This window comes from Culex pipiens, chromosome 3 (genome assembly GCF_016801865.2).
Source record: "Culex pipiens pallens isolate TS chromosome 3, TS_CPP_V2, whole genome shotgun sequence".
NCBI classification, from domain to species: domain Eukaryota; kingdom Metazoa; phylum Arthropoda; class Insecta; order Diptera; family Culicidae; genus Culex; species Culex pipiens.
In genome coordinates, this window is record NC_068939.1 from 61,461,136 (window position 1) to 61,485,390 (window position 24,255).

A 24,255-nucleotide genomic window follows, 5' to 3' on the forward strand; every position below is an offset into this window, starting at 1 on the left:
TACACATGCAACCATAAGTTTATTTACAAAGTTGATGAATTTGGAAGATTTAACTCATTTTCTACAAACAAATTAGAGACAACCGGGAGTCCTGTCCATTGATTCCCCGGGATGGACACACTAATGATGAATGTTTAGCGGAGAAACGTATTTTTCAAAACAAATATGAGTTTTGATTTAATAACTGCGGCTTTGTTGAAAAGGACGGGAAATTACATTAATGATTTCATCCTTCCTTATTCTCGTTTAGCTTTTTTCGATGGATTTTTCCTGCAAAACACCACCGAAACCACTTTCACTAGAACATGCAACACCGCCGCCGCGAGCATTACGAGCGGAATAATCACATCGAACGAGTACTTTGCAAGCCAGCTAATATTGATCGCATTGGACTGCAATATGGTGCTGCCCGCGGGGTTTCGCAGAACCCACTCGACCCACCAGATGGCCCGCTCCAGTGGAGGTTCTTTCTGGTCCCGGAATAGCTTCGAAAGCTGAGCCATCTTGTCCCGGTATCTGAAAGTTGAATGTGGGAGGGGTTAAGTCGGTCAAAATGTTGCCGAAATCGGATTATTATTACCTCTGGTCGGTCATTAATTGTTGGACAGCAGTGACCAAGTCGTTGCTTTTGATCTTGGAAATGGAGAGTTTCTTGGCCACTCCCATCTGGACACAGTAATTGATGTTTTTGTGCTGGTCAGCGAATACCGGGAATCCGATGATGGGAACGCCATGCCAGATGGCCTCCTGTGTGCTGAGCAGCCCACTGTGGGTGATGAACAGCTTTAGGTTGGGGTGAGCCAGCAGGTCGTTCTGGGGCATCCATTTGCGAATGTAGACATTTTTTGGAACTTCTACCGGCATCGAGTCCGATTCGAATTTCCACAGAAATTGGTACTGCGGAAATTTCCTCATGGCGTTGAGAATTTCAATAATACGGTCTTTGCCCAGCAGATCCGACCGAACGTTGGTGCCCAGCGAGAACAGGATGACGCCTTGCTTTGCGTTTTCGACGATTGATTTCAAGTCTTCTGGGAGCTCCTTTGATTTAATAATCTGCATTCCTCCAACGGAAATTACGCTCGGCATTGACGGCTCCGAGTGCTGAATTACCGGATAAGAGTTCAATAGGATTATTCTGGCGTCCTTCTCGAATTCTGCTACGTACGGGATGTCGGGATTAATCTGACGAACCAACTTGTCTATTTTGTGGTACACTTGGAAGGTTTTGCTCAGCTCTTCCCAGTGATTGTAGAGGAAGTTCATGAAGCGCTCCCGGTAGCTCATACTTTCCGGAGCATCGAATTCGTGATTTGGAATCATTCCAGAATAGGAATAAGCACCGGATATTGGAGTCGTCGTTGTCAAACCGTGGAACCCTGTAGCAGCAATGTACGGAGGTCGTCCAAACTTTTGCTGAGCCAACGCTGAAACACACGGTCCCACCAGGAAATCATTGATAATAACATCAAACTTGAATTCATCAGGATAGTTTAACAAAACCTGCACTCCCTTTGATTTTAACGCCAACTCACAGCCAGTTACCATATATTCGTTGAACATTGACAGCATCGAAAACGGACTCAGCTCGCCCATCGCAAAGAAATCTGTCACATCCGAATGCTCCTCGTAGAACGCCTCATAAACACCCTCAATCTTGATAAAATGCACGTTCGGTGGAGGGTTGGCCTCAACGTCCACGCTGAGTGCCGTCACATTGTGACCTTTGGCCGCCAGTCCGTACATCAGGGAACGGTGCCTGTTAAATTGAGAAATTCAGATTGGTTCAATTACTTTAGCCTTGATAAATCGTACTCTACCGGTTTGGGCATCTGAGTTAATTTTAGTTCAAATGTTTAACTGACTGTTTTTGTTTCTAAACATCTTCAGTATAAAATACTTTATTTTGGAAGGTGTGAAATTTTGAGGTTTAATATAACTTATGTTGTGATTTAATGCTGCCTAAATTCAGACTGAAAAGGGTACATTATCAAGGAAAAGCGATAAATTTAAACATTTTTAGTGCTAAAATTGGGTGAGATTGATTTGTTACGGATTTTACTATTTCTCAGGTTCTCCCAATGAAACTAAATTCTGTTAAAAGGGTTGTGTATAGAGGTGGGCAAAACCGCTCTTTTTTAGGAGCCGCTCATTTTCGTTCGCTTTTTAAAAAGAGCCGCTCTTTTGAACGGCTCTTTCGCTCAGTTTTAAAATATGGATGAAAAGGATATTTTTAAGAATGGTATGATTTTTAAAACTTTTTCACAATGGAATTATATAAACTATTAAAAAAAATACTATAAATGAGAAGATGTCCTTGAAAACCATTAATTAATTTTAAAACTGCGTTTATTTCTGCCAAAGTTGAACTAATGCTGACATATTATTTAGAAAAAATATTCTGTTGACTCTTTTCTACATTCTGATTTGATCGATAAAGTCTATAAACGCTGAAGTTTATTCGGGCAAGAGGATTCATATTTTTCTCTCAAATCTCTAAGCTGATAATAATTTGATAATAATTTTCAAGTTAAGCAATTTGAAATGCTCAAATTTGAATTCGTGTAATACTTTAATGTACGATCAGTATAATGAAAAGTTTCTTAACTTTGTTTAAAAATTTAGAATTTAAAAAAGTAGGAAATTGAAATATGAGCTTGGCAAATAATAAGTGATTTTCAAATATTGACATCAATGATATTGAGAGTCTTTCAATATATTTTGATGAGAAAGTTGCTATAGACACTCCAATGAAATATGACGATTCAGCTCTGAAAATGACGAGAAATAGCCCCACATTACCATGCCATTTTTATCTTAAAGTACTTCAAAAAGTACACCAAGGGATTTTTTCAGATTTTTAACACTACAATTGGTTGGAAATTCAATAAATTATATTAATAACAAATTTAAAAATTATTCCATCTAGTAACGGTTCTTTCAAATGATCGGAGTTTCAAAAAGAACCGCGGTTCTTTTTTTGTGAGCCATGGATCGTTCGCTCTTTTTAATGAGCCGGCTCTTTGAGCAGCTCGCTCTTTTTTTGCCCACCTCTAGTTGTGTAGGAAACATCTTAAGATGACTTCGCTGAAAAAATCTCGTTCCTAGAACAATTCCTGTTATTTTGGCAGCTGTCTTAAGTTGAGGTACGTTTTTGGTCAAAAATGACCTCTCGAAAAATCATTTTTCTAATATTTTTGTTAGAATTGCTCGAAAACTACCCAAATGTTTGAAAATCTCCACTTCAAACATTGTAGCGTGTCAATTCGATTCCCTCGAACAAGAAACACTGTTGGATGACTTGTTTTTACCATATCGTTGTATTTGAGCATCATTATAGTTTCATTTGACCCAATGTCACCCCTTCTAAGGGGTGAGATTGGGTCAATTTTCAAACTATTGGCATTTAAGGTAGTGTTCATCAAAATCCACCATATTGTGGGAAAATGTTAGTAAACTATCCAAGAACAAATCTACCTTGAAAGATTTTCTGACTTTTCACTGACGGTATTTTAGAGATACCGCAAAACTGCCCATTTAATTCTCACCAGATAAAGTGACTAGGCGATGCGACACCGTCAATGTACAAGATGTTCGCCCCGAGGCAACTGCCGGTGGCCGCGGCCAGTAGAACTAACGCCGAGAGGTGCCACATTACGAGGTGTTGACCGATTGCCGTTTAGAGAAACACTAACTTGCTCAGCAAGATTAGAATTGATATAGCAAGCAAGGCACACGCCAATTGATAAGAGTTGAAAAAAAAATAACGGAATCTACGTAGTAAAAAAAAATGTGTAATGTTGGAAGGTGAAAAATTTGAAGTTCTGATATTACCTGGAAAAGTGGCAAAACATTGAAATAGAAGGGAATTTTCACATTTTTTAGGTAAAATTACAAATTTTGTCTGACATAAAAGATAATACCGGTTTTTTTTACTGTGTAAACAAGGTTAATGATCGGGTTTTGAAATAGCAGTAAAAGTAGCAAGGTAGACATCCGAATTTTAACTTATTTATTTTGAAAAGAAAAGTTTCAACTAAGTGATAATAAATCAATGTGTAGTTACAGTCGACTCTCTGGCTGTCGTTCTTCTCGATATCAATATTGCTCCTGCTGTCAATAAATTTTTCAGTCCCTTCAAGAAGCATGCTTTGATTTTTTGCTCTATAATTTGATAACTCCCGCTCTCGACGGTCCCTTCAATATCGACAACGAGAGGGTCCACTGTATCTCACACGTGAATTGTTCAAACAAAGAATATCAATGAAAGCAATATTAATACATGTGATAAGAAACAGTTGTTTCAGACTGATATGGTTTCCGTCGGATGCTAAGTAGAAATGAGAATGACATTGCATTTTAAAATTTTGTAATCTCGGCTGCTTCCAAATATGGGAAGGGTTATTCCGTAAATGGAAGTGTGCTTATAATAAGACACACATACACTCCCAAGTTAACTTCGATTAATCAAATTTTGGACATTCAAGGCTTTGGATAATGGAGTCTGGATTGTATTTCTAAGCAAACATGATTTACCGAATTTAGTTGTGTTACATATCAGATGTAAGACTATTGGAAATATAATTCTGGACGATGGAAAATACCAAACAATAAATATTGATTTGAATTCTGCTTTTTGTAAAATCCTAAAAGATGTATTGTTTTTATTTCAAGAACGCCATTAAGACTTCATTACCCTTTTTGTCTAGGTAGTATATTCAACAAACTGAGCTATTCTCTACGAAATCTGTCTTTTTTTTAGAATTTTCATTTTTGTATTTTTTTCGGCTGAAACTTTATTGGTGCCTTCCGTATGCTCAATGAAACCAATTTGCATCATTAGTTTGTCCATATAATTTGCCATACAAATTTGGCAGCTGTCCATACAAAAATGATGTATGAAAATTCAAAATCTGTATCTTTTGAAGGAATTTTTATCGATTTGGTGTCTTCGGCAAAGCTGTAGGTTTGGATAAGGGCTGCACTGAAAAAAAATAATACACCATAAATTTTTTTTTGGTGATTTTTTATTTAACTTTTTGTCACAAAATCTGATTTGCATAAAAACACTATTTTTTATATGTTTTAGGGGACATCAAATGCCAACTTATCAGAAATTTCCAGGTTGGGCAAAAATCTTTGACCGAGTTACGAATTTTTTAATCAATACTGATTTTTTCAAAAATCGAAATATTGGTCGCAAAAACTTTTCAACTTCATTTTTCGATGTAAAATCAAATTTGCAATCAAAAAGTACTCTAGTGAAATTTTGATAAAACGCCCCGTTTTCATGTTAAAGCCATTTTTAGGTAATTTTTTTGAAAATAGTCCCAATTTTTTCATTTATTAAAATTAATGCACATGTTTGCCCACTTCAGAAAAAAAAATTGATGTGCTGAGAAAATTCTCTATATTTTGTCTTTTTGAACTTTGTTGAAACGACCCTAACATTTCAAAAGGGCCAAACATTCATTATTACGCCCTTTTGAAATGTTAGTCTTGATTTAAATTTTTTGAAAATATATTTTTTTTCAAAAAGATCGGAAAATTTTACTAATGTTTCATATTTTAACATTGTAAATCGGACCATTAGTTGCTGAGATATCGACGTTAGAAAATGGTGGGTTGTTTGGGTGAGACTTAGAATACATCAATTTTCCTGTTTTTAAACCTTTGCGTGGCAATATCTCAGCAACTAAGGGACGTATCAACAAAGTTTAAGAAAGCAAAACATAGAGAATTTTCTCAGCTTTTCAAAAATATTTTTCAAAAGTGGGCAAACATGTGCACTAATTTAAAAAAAAAAACAGTTACTATTTTCAAAAAGTTACCTAAAAATGGCTTTAACTTGAAAACGGTGCACTTTAGCAAAATTTCACTAGAGTACTTTTTGATTGCAAATTTGATTTTACATCCAAAAATTAACCAATTTTTTTTTACCGTCTATAATTTTTTTTCAGTGTAGTTCTCATTCATACCTACAACTTTGTTGAATACACCAAATCGATCAAAAAATTTCTACAGAAGAAAAAGATTTTTGAATTTTCATATATAATTTTTGTATGGACTGCTAAATTTGTATCAAAAATCATATGGACAAACCAATGATGCAAAATGACTTCTATGAGCATACCGAAGGCACCAAAAAAGTTTCAGCCGGATTAAAAATCAAAAAAAAAATCGAATGAACGAAATCTGAGAGAACTGCTCAACTTCAAAGAAGCTTTCCTTAAATCTGTTACATTCGCAACCTATGTTTAAATAATCATAATCACTGCGCCCTGGTTCCGACTAGCTTCTTCGTGACTCTCGTCCAAATCCCCTTAGAAATGACCCTCGAACGACTTGTCCCGCTGTCGAGATGCCCTACTGCCTGCTGGTGGATCCTTCAAACCCCAATGACGTTTCATCTGCACCGACAGCCTCATCATCATCATCACCATCACCACCTTCATCCTCGTTACCATAATGGATGACATCTCCACCTTCTTTGGCGGCGGTGGTGGACTCATTTCGTATTCCGGTGTCGTCGTTGCCCACTGGACTGGAACCACCCGTCGTCACTGCGGCCAGCTGCGGTGTGGGCTCCGGCTCGGTGACCGAACTGAGAAGCGCCATGTTGAGTCGGTCTGCCATCTTCAAGTACTGCTCACCAGCGCGGAGTGGCCAGGCCAGGTCACACGGTTCGTAGGGCATTCCAAGGCAAGCGTGAAAAATCGAACCGAAAGAAAAAAAATACGGGACAACAAGTTAGGATGTACACTGCGAAAGTGACGATTTTGGGAAGGCCCCAGAGGGAAACTGGGAATGCAGCACATTAACTGAATGTTTCAACTGAGTTTATTTTTATTTGATAATGTTTCATTTCATTTTTTGTTACTTTTTCTTTTTTTTTTCGATTCTATCGGTGATTCAACATAGTAATTCAATAAATTGGTAAAATTTCTGATAAAAAATCAAAATTTCAAAAACCTCTCACCTCCCGGTGAACGCTGACGTGTTGTGTCATTTCGAGAAAATTGGACAAGTACGACACGGACTGGTCCGGTTTGCCAATTTCGTAGCAGTACAGCGCAAAGTTCAGATAGATTAATGGGTTTTTGATGGCGTCCGGGAGCATCGTGGACTTTTCCAGCGAAAGGTACGCATTTCCCGGGTCATTGAGATGCCGCAGGCACGCTGAAATAGAAAAAAAAGCGATTAACGGTCAGTTAATAGGCATTCCGGGCGCGCGTTGCCATCGATCCGGTGGGAGATTTATTGGTTGGCTATTTAAACCACATTAATCAGCTTGAGTCAGCGGTGAAATGCAATTGAAAATGAATTTATAAATAGCTCGCATTTTCAACATCAGTAATCTGTCTCATTTGCATATTAATGAAAATAAGGATCAATGTACACGAAAAAGTTACTAATTCTCAGCAATTGTTGAGTAAAAATTACGTTTCGTAAATTTAATCTATTTATTCTTGTAAAATCAATCAAAACGATGATACGAAATTACATAATGAATCTGTATACATTGATTAAAAATCAACATTTTGTTTAAAGCCTGGCGGTCAAACCTATTTCTAGCACATTGTGCCAATTAACAACTCAACCTGTTTTCCCCCTTCGCATCATTTAATTAGTCAATCAATTCTGGCGTAAAGGAGTTCATTGAATGTTCCTCACCGTATACGACCAGGGCTACCACACCCCCGAGGTATCCCATTTCAACCGACCGATGGCACTTACTTCCCAACAGCATGTAGCAATCAGCGTTGTCTGGTCGAAGGCTAATGGCTGCAGCGAGCGTCTGGAACGCACTGACGTACTGCTGGGCTGGAAGATAGAGGGAGATTGTGACTGTGATTAGAGCGATAGCACGTTGATAAGACGTTTTGGGATACAGAAAGTCGAAAAAAAATGTGTCTTTCTATTTCAAAATTGTCAAACTTATGGGCCCAATCCTGCATCACCCTGAATGTAAAAACAGTCAAATGTAAATGTAACAGCAATCCCCCCCCATGATTCGAAAAAATGTTGTCGGATCGGACTCAACATTTTTCTGGGGTTTCTTTGGACGAAATAATTAGATCCGTATTTTTTTCCATTAGGGTGACCTACGCCATATTAGGGTGATCAAAAAAAATATTCTAAAACCATATTTAAAAAAATCATTACTACGCGCCATTTCAACCGATTTTAGCTGTCTTGGACGCAAATGAAAAGTTATAGGGGAACTATACCCTTTTTCAGCCTATTTCTATTATCGGCCTATCAGCACTTTGTTCATGAATTACGGCTTTCAAAGAGTGTTTTTGACTGTTCCAAAATTATAAATAGCTCGAATTAAAGTGAGCAAGCAACTCTCCATTGTTGAAATATCTGTAAATGTTGATTTAATAGCGGAAAACGGCAAAGTGATGAGAATTGGTCGAACGGCTTAGGGTGATTAAAATGGGTATATTTCCCCTAGATAGGCCCCGATACTCTTCAAGGGTGTTCCCCTCAGGAACTGGGGAAGATTTTTTTTTTAAAAAAACGTTAAAAGTTTCAAAAATCTTGTCTGACACTTGAAAACGAAAAAAACGAAGTTGACTTTATAGCTGTCGGCCACCATTGCTAGTACCAACCACTAGTGTCTTCCTTTTATCTACAAGGACTTCGCCGCCCTGGGCTCCTAAGTGTATGAAAGTATGGCACGGAGCGACGGCGCCGAATACCCATATTTACACAAAGAATTTTATAGCGCCCGCCGCGGGATTCGAACCGGCGACCTCTGGATTGTGAGTCCAGTGCGCGGTCCGATTGATCCACACGGGCGGGACACTTGAAAAGGTCGTATGAAAACTTAAAAATTCTGTTTTGAAGGTTTCGGAACCAAGGTTGTTAACGATGAAATTATAGAGGCTCGATAACGATAACGATAGTTTTATCGTTATCGTTATTTCGATAATTCTATCGGCGATAATCTTATCACCGATAATGAACGATGACTCATTTTTAAAATCTTTCTAAAATCGATTAATTCAACCATATCAATAAATTTTCAATGTTTTCACTAAGAACATATTTTTTAAAAATCTTGTAAGTTTCCAAATATATGTACTCAAAATTGTTCACAAAATACAATATGGGTATCAAACGAAGCGAAATTTAGTTTGCATTTTCACAATAATAGTTTTTTTAACACAAAAAAAAATTTACAAATTACCGTATTTATTCCAAAACACTCAAATTTTCAAAATACGCAATATGGGTATCAAAAGAAGCTGAATTTTGTATGCTTTTATTTCACTTTATTAGTATTTTTTTAATACTAATTTTTTTTACAAATTACTGTATTTAAAAAAAAACTCAAATTTTCTAAATGGGTATCGAACGAAGCGAAATTTTGTTTGCTTTTTCATATTAAGGCCGTTGCAAATATTTTTTGAAGTTTATGTCCCTCGACTCTGACAAAAGTCGAGGGTGGGGGGGGGGGGGCAAAAAAAAAGTATAAAAATTGAAATTACGACCCATGGTTTCAAAATTTCAATGAAAAAAGTGTTTTAAAATGCATATACACCTGTCCAGTTGTTTTGCCATCATTAGTTTCCAAAATATCTATGTATTGACGAAAATTTATTTTTTGCGAAAAATAAAAATCTAAGGGTGGTCCCTGATTACGAATCTGTAGCTTTTTTGTCGTGAAAAATCGCCATACTTATAAAGAGAATTTTTGGTAGAACATAACTAGTTACACTGTAAAAAAAAGTAACAAAAAAACACGATATTTTAAAATGACTCTTTTTGTTAAAAAGTTTATTTTCTCGTTATCGTAATTTTTGCGGTGCTGTAGATTGGAATTTCATAAAAATTCAAAACGTTTTTAAACAAACCCAAACATGCTAAATTTGATTATCAATGCAGCAAAATGCATTTTAGATTGTTTTCCGTTGATACGACTTCTATTTTCATGGAAATTTTGAAGTTTTCTGGAAAGATATTGTTTTTGCCCCCTAATTTTTCAGACCAATTTTAAAGGGGGTCTAAAAATCGCAAATCTCGGTTTCCACCCCGTCAGCAGGAAGCATTGCTTCCAATATCGCAAACCAGTTGCCCCGATTTCGCAAACGTTTTGAATATTTTCGAAAAATACGGTCATTTGTGAAAATTTTAGTATTTAAAAAAAACTCTAATAAATTGAAAAAGCATATTAAATTTCAATACGTTTGATACCCGCATCGCGAATTTAAAAACATTGAGCATTTTCGAAAAAATACGGTATTTTGGGAAAAATTTAGTATTTTTAAAAAGAACTGTAAAACTCAATCTCAAAAAATACGGTATTTTGTGTTCATTGAGTAAATATGTACTCAATGAACACAATTTGAAACTTACTACATTTTTACAAATCATACTATCGATACAGCTGATAATATGATCGACGATAATTGTAACGATTAACAACCTTTTTTTCATAAAATTATTTTATTAGGTCCTTTTCGGTGCTGGGACCTGGTTAGGACCGAGTCGGCTTTTGTAATTACATTTTACTTAAAGCTAAGAGTAATTACAGAGGATCTTGTTTTTCAACAACCTTGCTCGGAACCAAAGAGCGATGGAAATATTTTAATCGGATTCTACGGGAAATTTTACGTAACTTATCAAAAAATGGGGAAGTAAAAATAACAGAATTCCAAGGTACAATTTTTTTTTTTCAATTCGGTTTTATTGGTGAATTATCAATATACAATAAGTTCTTTTGAAATACATAACAGAGTTTTGGAGTTCCTTTCAGCTGTGTGTTACATCATAATCCATTTTGGAACAATTGTTGCTTATAGTTAAGGGGTTACCGAAAGTAAGAAAAAGATAAGAAAAAAAAAACTTACTAAAATTGCAAGGGAAAGGGGATAGAAATAGAGAAAGCTTAAAACTAGATCACAATTTTTTATCCTTTATAGATGTGCTTGATCATCAGCTCCCCGAGGGCCAGAAATTGCTCCGCCTTGTTACGGCAGGTCCGAAACCGCGTCATCATCTCCCCCGCGAGAGCAAAGAACTCCGGCAGGGTGAAGAGATCTTCCGCGGTGACTCCTTGCTGGGTCGCATCGCCGCTACCGGCAGCGACCACGCTCGCAAACGACCGCCCCCATCCAGGAGGGAACGCTGGGTTGTCCGCTGGAACCGTACGCTGGCCAGCTGCAGGAACGGCTGCGCTCGTACTTCGCTGAGGAGGATGGGACGCTGCTGCTTTCTTCTTCCTCTTTTCCTGCTCCTCGAGGTAGGACTTCCGCGCGACGCATCCGCGGTAATTACCGGTATGGTTACCGCCGCAGTTCGCGCACTTTATGCGCGCCTTGGTTTGCTCTGCCTTGTCCCCCAGGTCCGCCTTGCACGGCAGTGCACACGCCTCAGAGAGGTGTGTTTCACCGCACTTCACACAGCGGGGCGGGAGGTTGCAGTTCCGCGAGCCGTGGCCGAATTTCTGGCAACGGTGGCATTGTGCTGCGTCCGACGGGTTCTTTGAGTAGAACCGCCAGTTTACCCAAAACCCGTCCAACGCCTTAGTCCGCCGCAGGTCTTGAAGTTTGACGGTGCCGCGATCGAAGTACAACAGGTACAGTGTGTGTGTACCTGTGACTGTTGTCTTCCGCGAGAGGACTTTTATGTCTCGCGGCGTTATTCCGACACCCGAGAGGTGCTCCTTGAGGACGGAGGTCGGGCGGTCTTGGTACCCCTGCAAAACGATCTTAACAGCGGTCTTCTGCACGGGGTCGAATGTGTAGAATTTGAAGTTTTTACGCTTCAATTTCTCCACAACCAGGTCGAAGTTCTTTTGGTCAAATGTGAACACTTGCACTGACGATTTACCTATTTTGAGGCAGTACACGAGGCCTTCCAGCTGCTCGTCAACATCGTCCGCCAACGTGTCCAAAACGAAAATTGGTGGTGGTCGTCTTTCCTTTGGAGTAATTACTTTTTTTGGCGAAATCACTTTCTTCCGTGCACAACCATCGTCGTCGTCGTCGTCGGTAGTGCTACCGTCGGTGTTGTTGTTGTTGCTTTCCTCGTCACTCAGTCTCGCGAACTTGTTACTGGTGGGAATGTTGGCGGATGTTGAAGCGCCATCGGTCGACGGATTGCCGGAAGTAGCTGAACGGAGCCTAATAGGGCTGCGATCCTGGACGCGGTAGTTAGCGTGTAATAACTTGGGGTCAAATCCTTTGGCGCACACACTCCCAGGCGCGATGGCGGACGACGCGGCGTTGGTTTGTTTACCTTTTTGCACACGGCCGGTAGACGAACTTCGCGGGTTTTTCGAGGCCGCACTCGAACTGCCACGGCCACGGCCGGCCCTTGGCATGCTGCAGGAGCAAACTCGCGGCTAATCCCGGTAAATTACGGCGAAAGATTTCGTAAAAACGATGGAGCACTGAGCACTTGACTGCTGCTTGCACTCGTGCGTACACGGAGGTGGGGTACAATTTTTTGAAAATAAAAACTGACTTTTTAGACGAAAACGCGCGCGATAGCGGGAAAATGACGAAAACGAGGAATTAAACTTTTTAACAAGAAAAGTCATTTTAAAATATCGTGTTTTTTGTTACAATTTTTTCATAGTGCAACTAGTTATGTTCTACCAAAAATTCTCTTCATAAGTTTGGCGATTTTTCACGACAAAAAAGCTACAGATTCGTTATCAGGAACCACCCTTAAAACAAAGCAAATCGAAGAGGGGTCGGTGAAAATGTTTTGTAAATTGGCAGATATCCATTGGAATAATTTAAAAACCCGTAATCCATCATAAGATACAACTACTAAATTCGTTAATTTTAACATCCTTTAACGCCCTAATAATACGAAGCATGATCAACGCGATTCGAGCAGATGAAAATCCATCGAGAAGAGAATGATTATTCTGGACAATTATCCTCGTTCGATGTCGTTTTGTCTTCCAGAAAATCCTTGTCGTCGTAGTCCTCCTACTTTTTACCCGTTCGAGGACGCATCCCATAATGTAATGGCTCCTACATAGGCACACTTACCTGTCACCAGAATCAGCCCTAGATTGTACAGCGCGTTGAAGTTTAATGGTGCCACCCAAATCGCTTTCTTCAGACAAGATATTGCCTTTTGTGACATTGTGTTGGATTTTCCACCGGAGAAAACACGGGTCACACGTGTCACGGGTTTGCGCCAGATTTACAGCGCCGTGAAGAGAAATGAGAAAGCAGAACAAGGTAAGATAAAATTTAAAGCAATCCTCTTTGAATCCGGGACTTGAAGTGTCCCACGGCGATGTCAGATCGGTGCCAAATCCAAAGCTTCTGAGTGGAGATTTCTTCGAAAGCCACTCAAAACATTGCGATTCTCTTGCCTTGGCCGTGAGTAGGGATATCAGATAGACTGTCAAGATTTCTAGGAAGATGGCTCATCAGTGCAGCCACGCAAATAATCGTTAGAGCTTGAAGGAGATTTGAGGAGGGAGTGCTTGCAAGCATGAGACAAGTAAATCAAAATAAATGCCACACTGTGTTGAGCTTTGTGTTTTGGTGTTTTGGAAAACAATCGAAACCACTTGATTATCTAGAACAAGAACGTCTTGTACTAAGTGCTTATGGCAGAAATTTGAATTTATATGTATTGAAAGAGTTTGGTAATGTCAGAGAAAACCTCTAATTTTATAAGAGGTATGAAAAATTCAATTTTTAAACAAACCCAATTTTGCACGCCCGCTTAAGTAAATCTCTTACCGCTATGTACTTTTGCTTCTTAAAGAAACACAGCCCGATGTTGCTCCAAACTTCGGATCCCTCATCCGGCAGATTAGAAATTCTTTTATATTTGTTCAGCGCACCGTCAATGTCGTTCTTGGACTTGGGTAGCAGCAGCAGCAGGTTCCGTTCCGTTCCCAGACGTCGTCGGTACGAATGATGATTAGAAAGTTGAAAAATAAAACCGACTTCAATATTTAATGTGCGTGTGCGTGGGAGGGCGAAATTTTGTTGTTCTTTTTTTCGCTTAAAAAAAAGTCTAGGTGAAGATTTACCTGGAGAATTGATCCGAGTGCCAGCAAAGCGGTGGTACACTTGTCATCGATAGCAATGGCATCCAAAAGCTTCTCGAACGCTCGCTGATATTCGTTGATTTTCAGGTAGAGAATGCCAATTTGAGTCATTAGCGTGACGTCGTCCTGGGAGATTCTTTTGGTGGGGAAAAATATGAAATCAGTTGCATTACAAAAATGGATGATATTAAATTAAAACTAAATCAAAAATAAAAAAATGCCCCTCGGTCGTTGATTTTTTAGTCTCTGATCACAATTACAAGCCATAGTTTCAATATTTCAAAGAAAAAAGTGTTGTAGAATGCATTATACTGAACCAATCACGCAAAAAAAAAAATAACGTTTTTTTGTCAATAAGGTAATGCTCGGCCAACTCTACCTATTGAAAATTGTTCTAATCTTGGCTCAGATTAATATTTTTCAACAAAACTGTATAGGATAGTGACTTTAATGGTTAAAATAAGTGTGAAGAGCAATTAATAGCTTGACTGCATGTAAAAAAGCATACAACTACAAGTTAATGTATATTTTTTTAATTTTATAGCTCTTATAATAAATCAAAAAATGATCATTGAAAAAAAAATTGTTGGGAAGTATTTTTTACCAAAGTATTTGGACAGTGAGAAAAATGAATCCATAATCCACAATCATAAAATTTATTTTAAACTTGCATCTGTGACCAGTTTAAGAGAGTGTGGTTTGACACATAAAATTGAAAATCGAACAATAAATTGAATTATAGAAAATATGTTGAGTTTCTTCATTTATTATTTTTTTCAGAGCATTTAAAAAAAATGGTTCCAAAAGTTTAAGAAAACGTATACTTCCACTTGAATTACGGGAATTTGTAAATTTCCCGGGAAACGGGAAATATTTTTTACGGGAAATCCCCGGAAATTTTTCCCAGTACGGGAAATTGGACGCTCTACTACCAACTCATACGAAATCGGGAAAAGTTGCCCCGACCCCTCTTCAATTGGCGTGAAACTTTGTCCCATCACGAGTTATCGAGATTTTGAAAAAGTTGGTCGTCGTTGATCATGGCCGTTCAGTCACCCGTGACGGACACGAACGTCCGAAGGTTATGTGTGGTGAGTCACTCAAAACCTCTTTTACGCAAATGGACGGACGTTTTACTTTCCTATCTGATATTGTGAAGGCAGACGAAAATCAAAACGAGCGCAACCTGCCAAAGCCTGTTGCGCCACAGGCTGATGTACACGCTTTTGACAAAACACTCAATTTTTGTACGGCGCAACAGATTTTTTCGCGCAACAGAAGAGATGCGCACTTCGGTTTGGTGGTGCGCGGATAATAGAAGGCATGTTCAGGCAAATCTCGTCTCGAAAAATGCCACCGGGTCCGTCTGGGATTGAACCCAGGCCTGCTGGGGTGAGAGGCTACCACGCTAACCACTACACCACCGGACCCGGCGGTCTATTCTTCTTCTATTTATATATATATATGTATGTATATATGTATGATCCCCATACCCGCAGGCAACTTGGTCCCGAAACACATGTGAGCGCTAGGTGAACAATTCGATCATCTTTTACTCCATAATCTGTACACCCACGTGCATAAGTTTTTTTGCACGAATTTTAATGCTACAAATACCGGCGCATAGATCAAAATGGTTTCCAGCTTCCCTTCCCAAGCGCCGGAAATTTGTAGCGGGTGTAGGGACACTTCGCATAGACGCCCTTGTTCCCATAACGTCACTGAGGGTATGGAGCGACGAGAAATTAATAAGCATGCCCCCCCAGTCGAACCTTCATTAGAGAAGCAGGCAATCCACAACTCACAGCGAACGACCAAGGGAACACCCTACCGCGTATATAATAAGATTGGCGTGGTATGTCTTCAATGATTTGTAAATATGTCAGAATGAATGAAAGAGTTGCCTGTATTAAAAAGGAAAGGTCTCACCAAACAACGGAGTCTTCAGAAAATTTTCGACTCTTCAATTTTGATGACAATGGAAAAACATTGAAAAGCTTGAATCTTGAGTTGCTCCGATTCTCCGTCCGCTGTATTTTTCCCGCAGTCCCTCCAAGATGTTCCTGTCAGACAGCTCCAAGCGCTTGTACACGTTGGCCAGCTTCTACTGGGCCTCCTCAAGGGTCGAGACGATCTTGGACCAGAACTTGATGGCTATCGTCATCCGGCAGAAAGTTGCTCCAAACGCGATCTTAGAAAATTCCCATCCGGCGCAGACGAAGTACTTTTCTTTTCTTCCAACGGGCGCGCACCGGGTTCCAAACCGTCACAAACCGAGTCACAAACCGTCCGAATAACTATGTTTTTACTCAAACAGATAAAAAAACCCAAAAAACTTAAAAAAAAAATTACACGAGCAGAAAAATTTGCGTCCGACCTGCCACGCAACCTAGGGGAAATATACCCACTTTAATCAGTCTAAACCGGTCGACCAATTCTCATCACTTTTGCAGTTTTCCGCTATTAAATCAACATTTTCAGATACATCCACAATGGAGAGTTGCTTGCTCACTTTTATTTGAGCTATTTGTTACTTTGGAACAGTCAAAAACACTTTCTGAAAGCTGTAATTCATGATCAAAGTGCTGATAGGCCGATAATACAAATAGGCTGAGAAATGGTATATTTCCCCTACTTCGATTTTCCTTCTTCTATTTATATATATATCTATATATATAAAAAATTTCGACGGTTTTGTTCGAACGCGAATCAGTTCAGATCGAGGTGCTTTTTGTTGCGTTGGGTTCGTATAAGCCCAAAGAAGGTTCTTACGCCAAAAAGTTACAACTTTGGCCACTCAGGAACCGATTCCGGAAATCTGCAGATTGTATGGGAAAAGTTACGTAAAATCAAATTTTGATCACAGGAGGCTGAATAAGCAAACAAGTTAATAACGTCAACAAACGAAAAAAGGCAGAACCAGAGAGAAGGGAAATGAGAGGGTACACTGGCGATATATTTTTGACCCCGTAACGCGGTACACGCGGTACACGTCTCAGCAGTCTGGAAAATCTTTTCAATTTTTGTTCAGTGGGTACTAGGCGTTACGGTTTTGATGACTTTTCTAGATGTCAAAATTTTTCACTGTTTACAAAATGGATTGCTAAAAATATTATGGCAGTTCCGGATCTCCCAGTGGCTTCAACCTAATTTTTCAGCTATGAATTGCTTGCAAATCTGAAAGAAGAGCTTGGCTACAAAATCGACGAGCTGCTCGTCAATCTCCAAGCGTAGTTTCTTACGCGGGGAGGAAGCGAATGCTAGTGAGGATTGTCAATAATAAAGCTGCGACATGAGCGAAAAAACTGGACTTGCCGGATACCATCGCTGGTAAGATTCATTGAAATGTTTCGCTTCAGTAAAAGATTCACATTCTATTTTATTATATTTAGCAAAGCTGAAGATAAAAGCGCTGCCGTTGATATCATCAAGAAATAATTTAACGTGAATGTGAAGAAAGTTTCACTGCAGGAGAATCCGTCAACGAGCAGCAGGAAGCTCAAGAGTAGATTGTTAAACACAGTCAATGTCATGTCAACCTACGAAAAATACCAAAGAGATTCCTAAAATGGTCCACACCGCTGTCGCCCTGAAGATGCACTAGCTTTTCGTAATAATAAAATATACAAACATTCAACTAAACATATTTTTTAATTTGCAAAGTTTCCAATGATTTCTATGAAAGAAGTGCAAAGTAAGGCCAAGTTCCCAATCAGCTAACTGATCTTGATTTTCTTGATTTCCTCCTTCTGTCTTTGGGTCGGTCAACTAGGTCGTCAACATCTTTTCCATATGCAGTGAACGAGCATTGTTGGTTCACATGTGGCCAACCTGAACGCCACACTGTGCTATACTTTAGCTTCAAAAGCCGCGACAACTAGCTCTACTGCGTAACTGGTCTCGGGGTGGGTCTAGGACTTTTGTACAAAGGACAGCAGTTGGTCCTGGACGGTGGCAACCGATTCTGCCTGCCGCTTGATCACGTCCGTCTGCGTTCTGAAAAGTTTGATGGTAAAAATAATTTTGAATTGCACGGCACTAACTGCAGAATGTTTTGCTTACTTTTGAGTGGAATTGAGCTCCTACTCCTGCAACAGGCACCGCCCAGAGTGTCCAACACCTGCATCTTTCATTAAAACTGGATGGAGTTAGTTGAATCAGAAAAAAAATACGTAGACCGATTTTTGTTTTCATATTTTTGTGAACCAAGCTGTCAAATTGAAAAAAAATATGGGATTGCTGTGATGGAAATAGTCAAAACATGTTTTTGCCGTAACGCCTCAAACTCGTAACGTCCCATCAAAGGCGTTACGGTTGTACCTTAGGTTGGTACCATGAATTTATCGGAAATTTGTTCGAAGTCCGCGCTCTATTTTCAATACTCTTTGGCAGAACGAAGTTTGTCGGGTAAGGCTTGTATATATCTAAAAAAAATCGATGGTTTTGTTCGAACGCGAATCAGTTCAATGCGGAACGTCGGATCGAGGTGCTCATTCTTGCGTTGGGTTCGTATAAGCCCAAGAAAGGTTCTTTCGCCAAAAAGTGACAACTTTGGCCACTCTGAAACCGATTCCGGAAAATCTGCAGATAGTATGGGAAAAATTTCATAAAATCAAATTTTGATCACAGGAGGCTGAATAAGCAAACAAACTAAAAACGTCAAGAAACAAAAAAATACACAAGATGAAGTTTGTCGGGTTAAACTTATGTCTATATAAAAAAATGTAATTGTCTGCTCTACAACTTTGTAAAATATTATAACACACTAAAAAATAACCCTGCAAAGTTAAAAAAAAACTAAACTTTAAAATGAAAAAAAAAACAGCGCGTAACGAAAAATTACAGAGTTTATAAAACTCTTCTTGTATTTTTTTCGGAATTTTGAGTACTTTTTACATGTTTTTGTCATAAAACAGCTCTTTTTTTTAGTAACTGGCAACAGGGAAACTGAATTGATTGAAATGATATTGAACTTTAATTTATTGAATTTTAAATCTGAGGATAACAAAATGTGGCTAGAGCTTTGATATTTTGATTCATAATGATTCCAGAACTCTTCTCGGAATTCTCTGATGACATTGATTGGAAAACATCAATCAGTCACAAGTCCCCAAGGTCACAAACAGCACATACAAAAACTCAAAACGAATGCCACGAATCAACATCATTACCCGAAGAATTCAACCGATATTTTGCGCATGATTAGCATCGGAAAGCACTCATAATACTCACTGCAGGCAATTTTCAATCATCTCGATGGCCTTCACGTTGTCCCCCTCCTCGATGTAGATCTCGGCCAGAATCTTATAGCTGGCCACGTGTTTGCCGCACATGATGGCCTGCTTGAGGTACTCCTTGGCCTCGGCCACCCCCGCCTTCGGCTGGCCAAAGTTCCGATAGAACAGCTCGCCGATGTGGTGGTACACGTCGTGGTCCGGTCGCTCCAGCAGCGTTTCCGCCTTCAGGAACACCTCCAGCGACTGTTTGAACCGTCCCATGGAAAATCTGCGACAGGAAAAAAAGTGCAACAAAAGAATCAGGAAGACAGTTCTTCAAAGAGCGCAACAATCAGAGCATAACTTACAGCGTCTTGGCGAGCTCTTTGTAATTTTCCGAACTCTTCTTGTTGGCTATTATCGCCAGCTGGAAGCAGTTGATTGCTTCCGTTGGGTTGTCCTCGTCACGCAGAATCAGACCCTGGGAATGGGAGGGAGCAAACAAAAAATAAGGAAGCTAGCAGATGGTTCCACGTGCTGTTTACCTTGAAGCAATTCTTTGGATTTTCTGTATTATTTTTTTTTCTGCGTGAAAAATCTGATTTTAAATTTTTTTTAATATGAATAAAATAAGTTCATCAAAACGTCATGAATAATTGGTAAAATAAAATGAAAACTTATGAAAATATTAACAAGTCCACTATTTCGCAGTTTATTTTGAAACTTTTTTCCTTCAGTAGATTAACAGTGAGTCAAATAATTGTCCGTACCCCCCCCCCCCCCCCCCGTACGGAAAATGTTTGTGATATAAAAGTACATAAAATTCGACTTAAGTGCCATGTTTTATACATCAATCGACGCGGCAGAATGTCCTCTTTAAGACACTGTCATTGGATTTGCAAAAAACTTTTTCTTAAAAAATACAAAAATAGTTTATTGAAAAAAGTCAAAAAAGAGGTCAAATAATTGTCCGTACCGCTAGAAAAAGTACAAAATCTGATCGATTTAAGTGAATTTATTTATGAAATGTTGTTTCTGTGTCAAGCCAGTTTGTGACAACTTTGAACTTCTGATAACTTTGTTTAGTTAGTTTATATTAAAAATTGGTTTAAATTTAGTATTTTTTAAGTAAAACTTATCAAAACATAAGTTTATAAACAACTATTTTTATAAAATTGCTATTTTATGTTGTAAGAGTCTCTATTGAACAAGTTTCAACAATATTTGTTCAAAATATACATTGATTACATCTTTTTGCCTTTCTTACAAAAGAAAGGTTTAATGTTTGCTTTTGGAAAAACGCTTTTCTGCATGGCGAGGATTCGTCCCAGGAAAAAATCCTATTACTTAATTGAAGGTTTAGATGCGCTCTTTCGATTGAATTTTGGCCCGAAACCCGGAACCCAAAGTCTGATTTTTGAGAGCTCTTTTTCTGAAATACATGAGCGATGTCTGTATCCGCTCTTAAAAATTTGTGTCTTCCATCACTGGAAAACCGCTGGTGAAACCCACAATTTTTATAAGTCAGATCTGTAGCCCATGGTCGGAGACGAACATTTTATTTTTCGATTCACAATTTTCGACCAGTAAATGTAGTCAAAGCTTTTTTTTTGAGGTTTTTTTTGGACTATTTTACAGATAACACTATCAAATTAAAAGAATTCAGTTTCAAACAAAAAGCCATTCGAAAACATGCGCCATAAACTGCTTGGGCCAAAAATTTGAAGCTTTTCCAAAATGTATTTCCATAGATATAGCCATTTTATTGTTTTTCGTATTATTTTTACCCTTTTTTTTCTTATTAAATTTTTGGGATTTATACAAAATCATATACTGAACATCAAATTCAAAGTCCCAGCCCATTCTCGATCGAAAGCATTTGGTATGAATTGTATTCGAGTAAATTTTGGCATTGATCGGACTGTTGGTTCAAAAGTTAGAGCTGTGTGATTTTTCTTTATATGCAGAGTAAATTTCTCAAAAAAGGTAAGGGGTCATTCAGAATCATTCTTCCCAATGATTTATTTGCCATTTCACTCAAATTTATCTTTCTAACTGAGTGTTCATGACTCAATCAAGCTTCTTACCAAATTTTACATCGATTGGATTACGCACTTTTATTTGAGAGCGTTTGACTTTTTGCCTTTCTTACAAAAGAAATGTTTAAGGTTTGCTTTTGGAAAAACGCTTTTCTCAGAAATCTTAAAAAAATCGTGCATGGCGAGGATTCGTCCCAGGAAAAAATCCTATTACTAAATTGAAGGTTTAGATGCGCTCTTTCGATTGAATTTTGGCCCGAAACCCGGAACCCAAAGTCTGATTTTTGAGAGCTCTTTTTCTGAAATACATGAGCGATGTCTGTATCCGCTCTTAAAAATCCCGGCTCGTTCTCGCTCGACAAGTCGTCAAGTCGAAGCTTCAACGCCAGCACATTTACGCTTGCGCGTTTTACGCTTCGCGTAAAAGTGTTCTTTCTGGCTTCTCATAATAGATCGACAAAGTGCAATAGCGATACATATTTTTTTAAGTTAATCATAGACTAACAATAAAGACTGAGCACCCTTTATTTTTTTTCTAATAATGTCAATCCAATATGTTTTTCTTAATTAAATTTAAATATCTTGCGACAAATTATATAACTCTGAAATTAAAAAAAAATCATTTGAGGTTTAGCCTAAAAAGAATCGAAGCTTTTGGTAAAATTCTCACTGGGTTGTATCATTATGTTTCTGAAAAATTAATTGCACCAATATATTTCTCGGAGTTTCATCATTTTGTAAGAAAGGCTCTATTTCACCTCTGGTGATATTAAATCGGGTTTTTATTGACATTTTTCGACCAAAAATACTGTTTCGGAACAATACTTTTCAACAATCCGGATTGTCCCGGAACCGGTATAACCCCTCGGGGGGAAATTTTGTGGTGGTTAGATAGAGGACAAAAAAACCCACCTCTTGCAATTTGAAGCATCCAATTTCGTCCACTACAGCCCGATTACGAGTCCCTAGTCTGAGATTTGAAATTTTCACTTTCCGTGCTGAGAATTTCTGTACCGTCCTGGGTCAGAATGTTTTGCTTGGGGAATTTTCTTTAAAATCGTCATATTTGAAGGAGCGCCAGCTTCTGTTCAAGCTTATATTTCAAATCCATGAAAATTCAAGTTTTCCAGAGAACTCAGAGATCCTCCGCCTTAATTTACCTTGGTGTAGTACAGATACTCTTTGTCGTAGTTTATCGTCAGCTGCCGGTCGATTAGCTTCCTGCACAGCGCGTAATCCTTCCTCGTGTACAGCCCGTGGATGAGCCAGTTCATGTTTCGGTTGGTGGCGACCGCCGACGGTCGGCCGCTGGATGCCATCGCTGTATATTCCGGAAACGGGAACCAATCAGAGCGTCTAATTAGCGAATGAAACACAAACGCGGCCAATTAGTCCCGCCGTGGGACCCGGAGGCCACTAGACTAACTATCGAGCGATTTGACTGTTTGCTGCTCACCTGTTTGGGGATCCTTCGAGGAAGAGGAGGACGATGTGCGCCCGTTGCAGTACACGTACAGGTCAGAGTTGGAGGTGGGGCTGGTCATTTCGGCGCTGGTCAATTCGGACGGCGTCTTCTACGTTTTTTTTTTCGCTTGCCTTTTTCGCGCTTGACCGAATGTTAATGAGATTTTCGGCTCTCCGGTCAGCACTGTGGGCGGAAAATGATTTGTTTGGGGTCGATTGTTGCCATGGCTTTTCAATGCATGTTGGTGTGGGAGTGAATGGTGGATATTAAGCAACAGGTTTAACTGCGAAATGCTCGATGGAATTGTCTGAACTCGTGTTCGGTTTTTAATTTTAATTGCTGTTGTCCATAGCAGTATTAAAATGTAGGATGATTTTATTTTATTTTGATGTTCGCTATTTGTATGATAAAAGGACATACATTTTTTATTTGGTTGAACTATTATTGCCCAGGACCGGGTAGGAGAAATGTTTGAGTTTTAAAACACATGAAAATCAAAATCAAACGATTTTTAACATGAACTGAGGACCACCCATGGTTGTCCTTGTCGGCTGTTGAAACAGGACCGTAATATCCTATCAGCACTACCGATCAGACGCGTAACGATCAAGTTGTGTTTCTCTTGTCAACAGCATGTATGAAATTCATACTTGGTGTTTCATGACAATAATATTCATGACAAAACATTAATGATTAATGATTTGTCATGAATATTTCGTGTCATGGGGATACATTTTGTATCTTAAAAACATCTGCATGACGCATGACGTGTAATTTCAAATTAATTGTTAGTAATTATTATTAGCTCAATTTTGTGAAATATATTAAAATTTTCAGCAGTATAGTTTACGATTAAGTTATCCTATTATTACTGCGTTTAAAGAAAATTAATTTTATAAAACATATTAAAAATTAAAACATCCTTAACAATAAATTTATTAAAAAATAAAATAAGATAAACAATATGGCGTCATCCACAAAGTAGATCACGCTATAGGGGGGGAGGGGGTTGTCGCAAGTGTGACAAAGTGTGACAAGGGAGAGAGGGGGGGTACTTGAGACTGTGACGTCACGCTAGACTATTTCTTGAATACTGAATGTTCAGTCTTAAAATATAGCTAAAAAAGTTCGATATTTGAAAAACTTTACTCACAAATCAAACACGATTCAAGGCTTTCAGAAACAGAGTTTTTGATAAAAGATATAATATGCCTAAATCATCAGATTTAAAAAAAATGTGAGCAATTCTCTACCAAAACCGGAAATGGATTTTATTTGTATTTTTTGATTTGGCTCAAACTTTGTGGGGGCCTTCCCTATTACCAAAGAAGCCATTTTGCATCATTAGTTTGTCCATATAAATTTCCATACAAATTTGGCAGCTGTTCATACAAAAATGGTACGTATATATTCGAAAATCTGTAACTTTTGAAGGAAATTTTTGATCAATTTGGTGTCTTCGGCAAAGTTGTAGGTATTGTTAAGGACTATTTA

At 38.6% G+C, this 24,255-nt stretch overlaps 2 protein-coding genes across 4 annotated transcripts; both read right to left on the reverse strand.

Annotated features, from left to right (window-relative positions):
- LOC120414490 (UDP-glucosyltransferase 2-like) lies at positions 1-3,686 on the reverse strand. Its single transcript, XM_039575686.1, has 3 exons — positions 3,549-3,686; positions 581-1,759; positions 1-516 (listed from the first exon to the last, which is right to left on the reverse strand). The coding sequence occupies exons 1-3, from the start codon at positions 3,653-3,655 to the stop codon at positions 237-239; spliced, it is 1,566 nt and encodes a 521-aa protein (XP_039431620.1). The 5' UTR covers positions 3,656-3,686; the 3' UTR covers positions 1-236.
- Positions 3,687-4,099: 413 nt separating this feature from the next.
- Positions 4,100-22,960, reverse strand: LOC120414467 (Bardet-Biedl syndrome 4 protein homolog). 3 transcript variants are annotated; one of them, XM_039575663.2, is made up of 10 exons: positions 22,753-22,895; positions 22,457-22,652; positions 19,626-19,738; positions 19,274-19,546; positions 14,024-14,177; positions 13,728-13,850; positions 13,020-13,104; positions 7,738-7,824; positions 6,980-7,179; positions 4,100-6,645 (listed from the first exon to the last, which is right to left on the reverse strand). In XM_039575663.2, exons 2-10 carry the CDS (start codon positions 22,613-22,615, stop codon positions 6,367-6,369), a joined length of 1,473 nt encoding a protein of 490 aa, XP_039431597.1. In that variant the 5' UTR covers positions 22,616-22,652; positions 22,753-22,895; the 3' UTR covers positions 4,100-6,366. The 3 variants fall into 3 exon arrangements, with proteins under 3 accessions (XP_039431597.1, XP_039431596.1, XP_039431595.1); XM_039575661.2 differs by having other exon boundaries at positions 4,103-6,645; positions 22,457-22,617; positions 22,753-22,960; XM_039575662.2 differs by lacking the exon at positions 7,738-7,824 and having other exon boundaries at positions 4,101-6,645; positions 22,457-22,617; positions 22,753-22,960.
- Between the last annotated feature and the right edge of the window lie 1,295 nt (positions 22,961-24,255).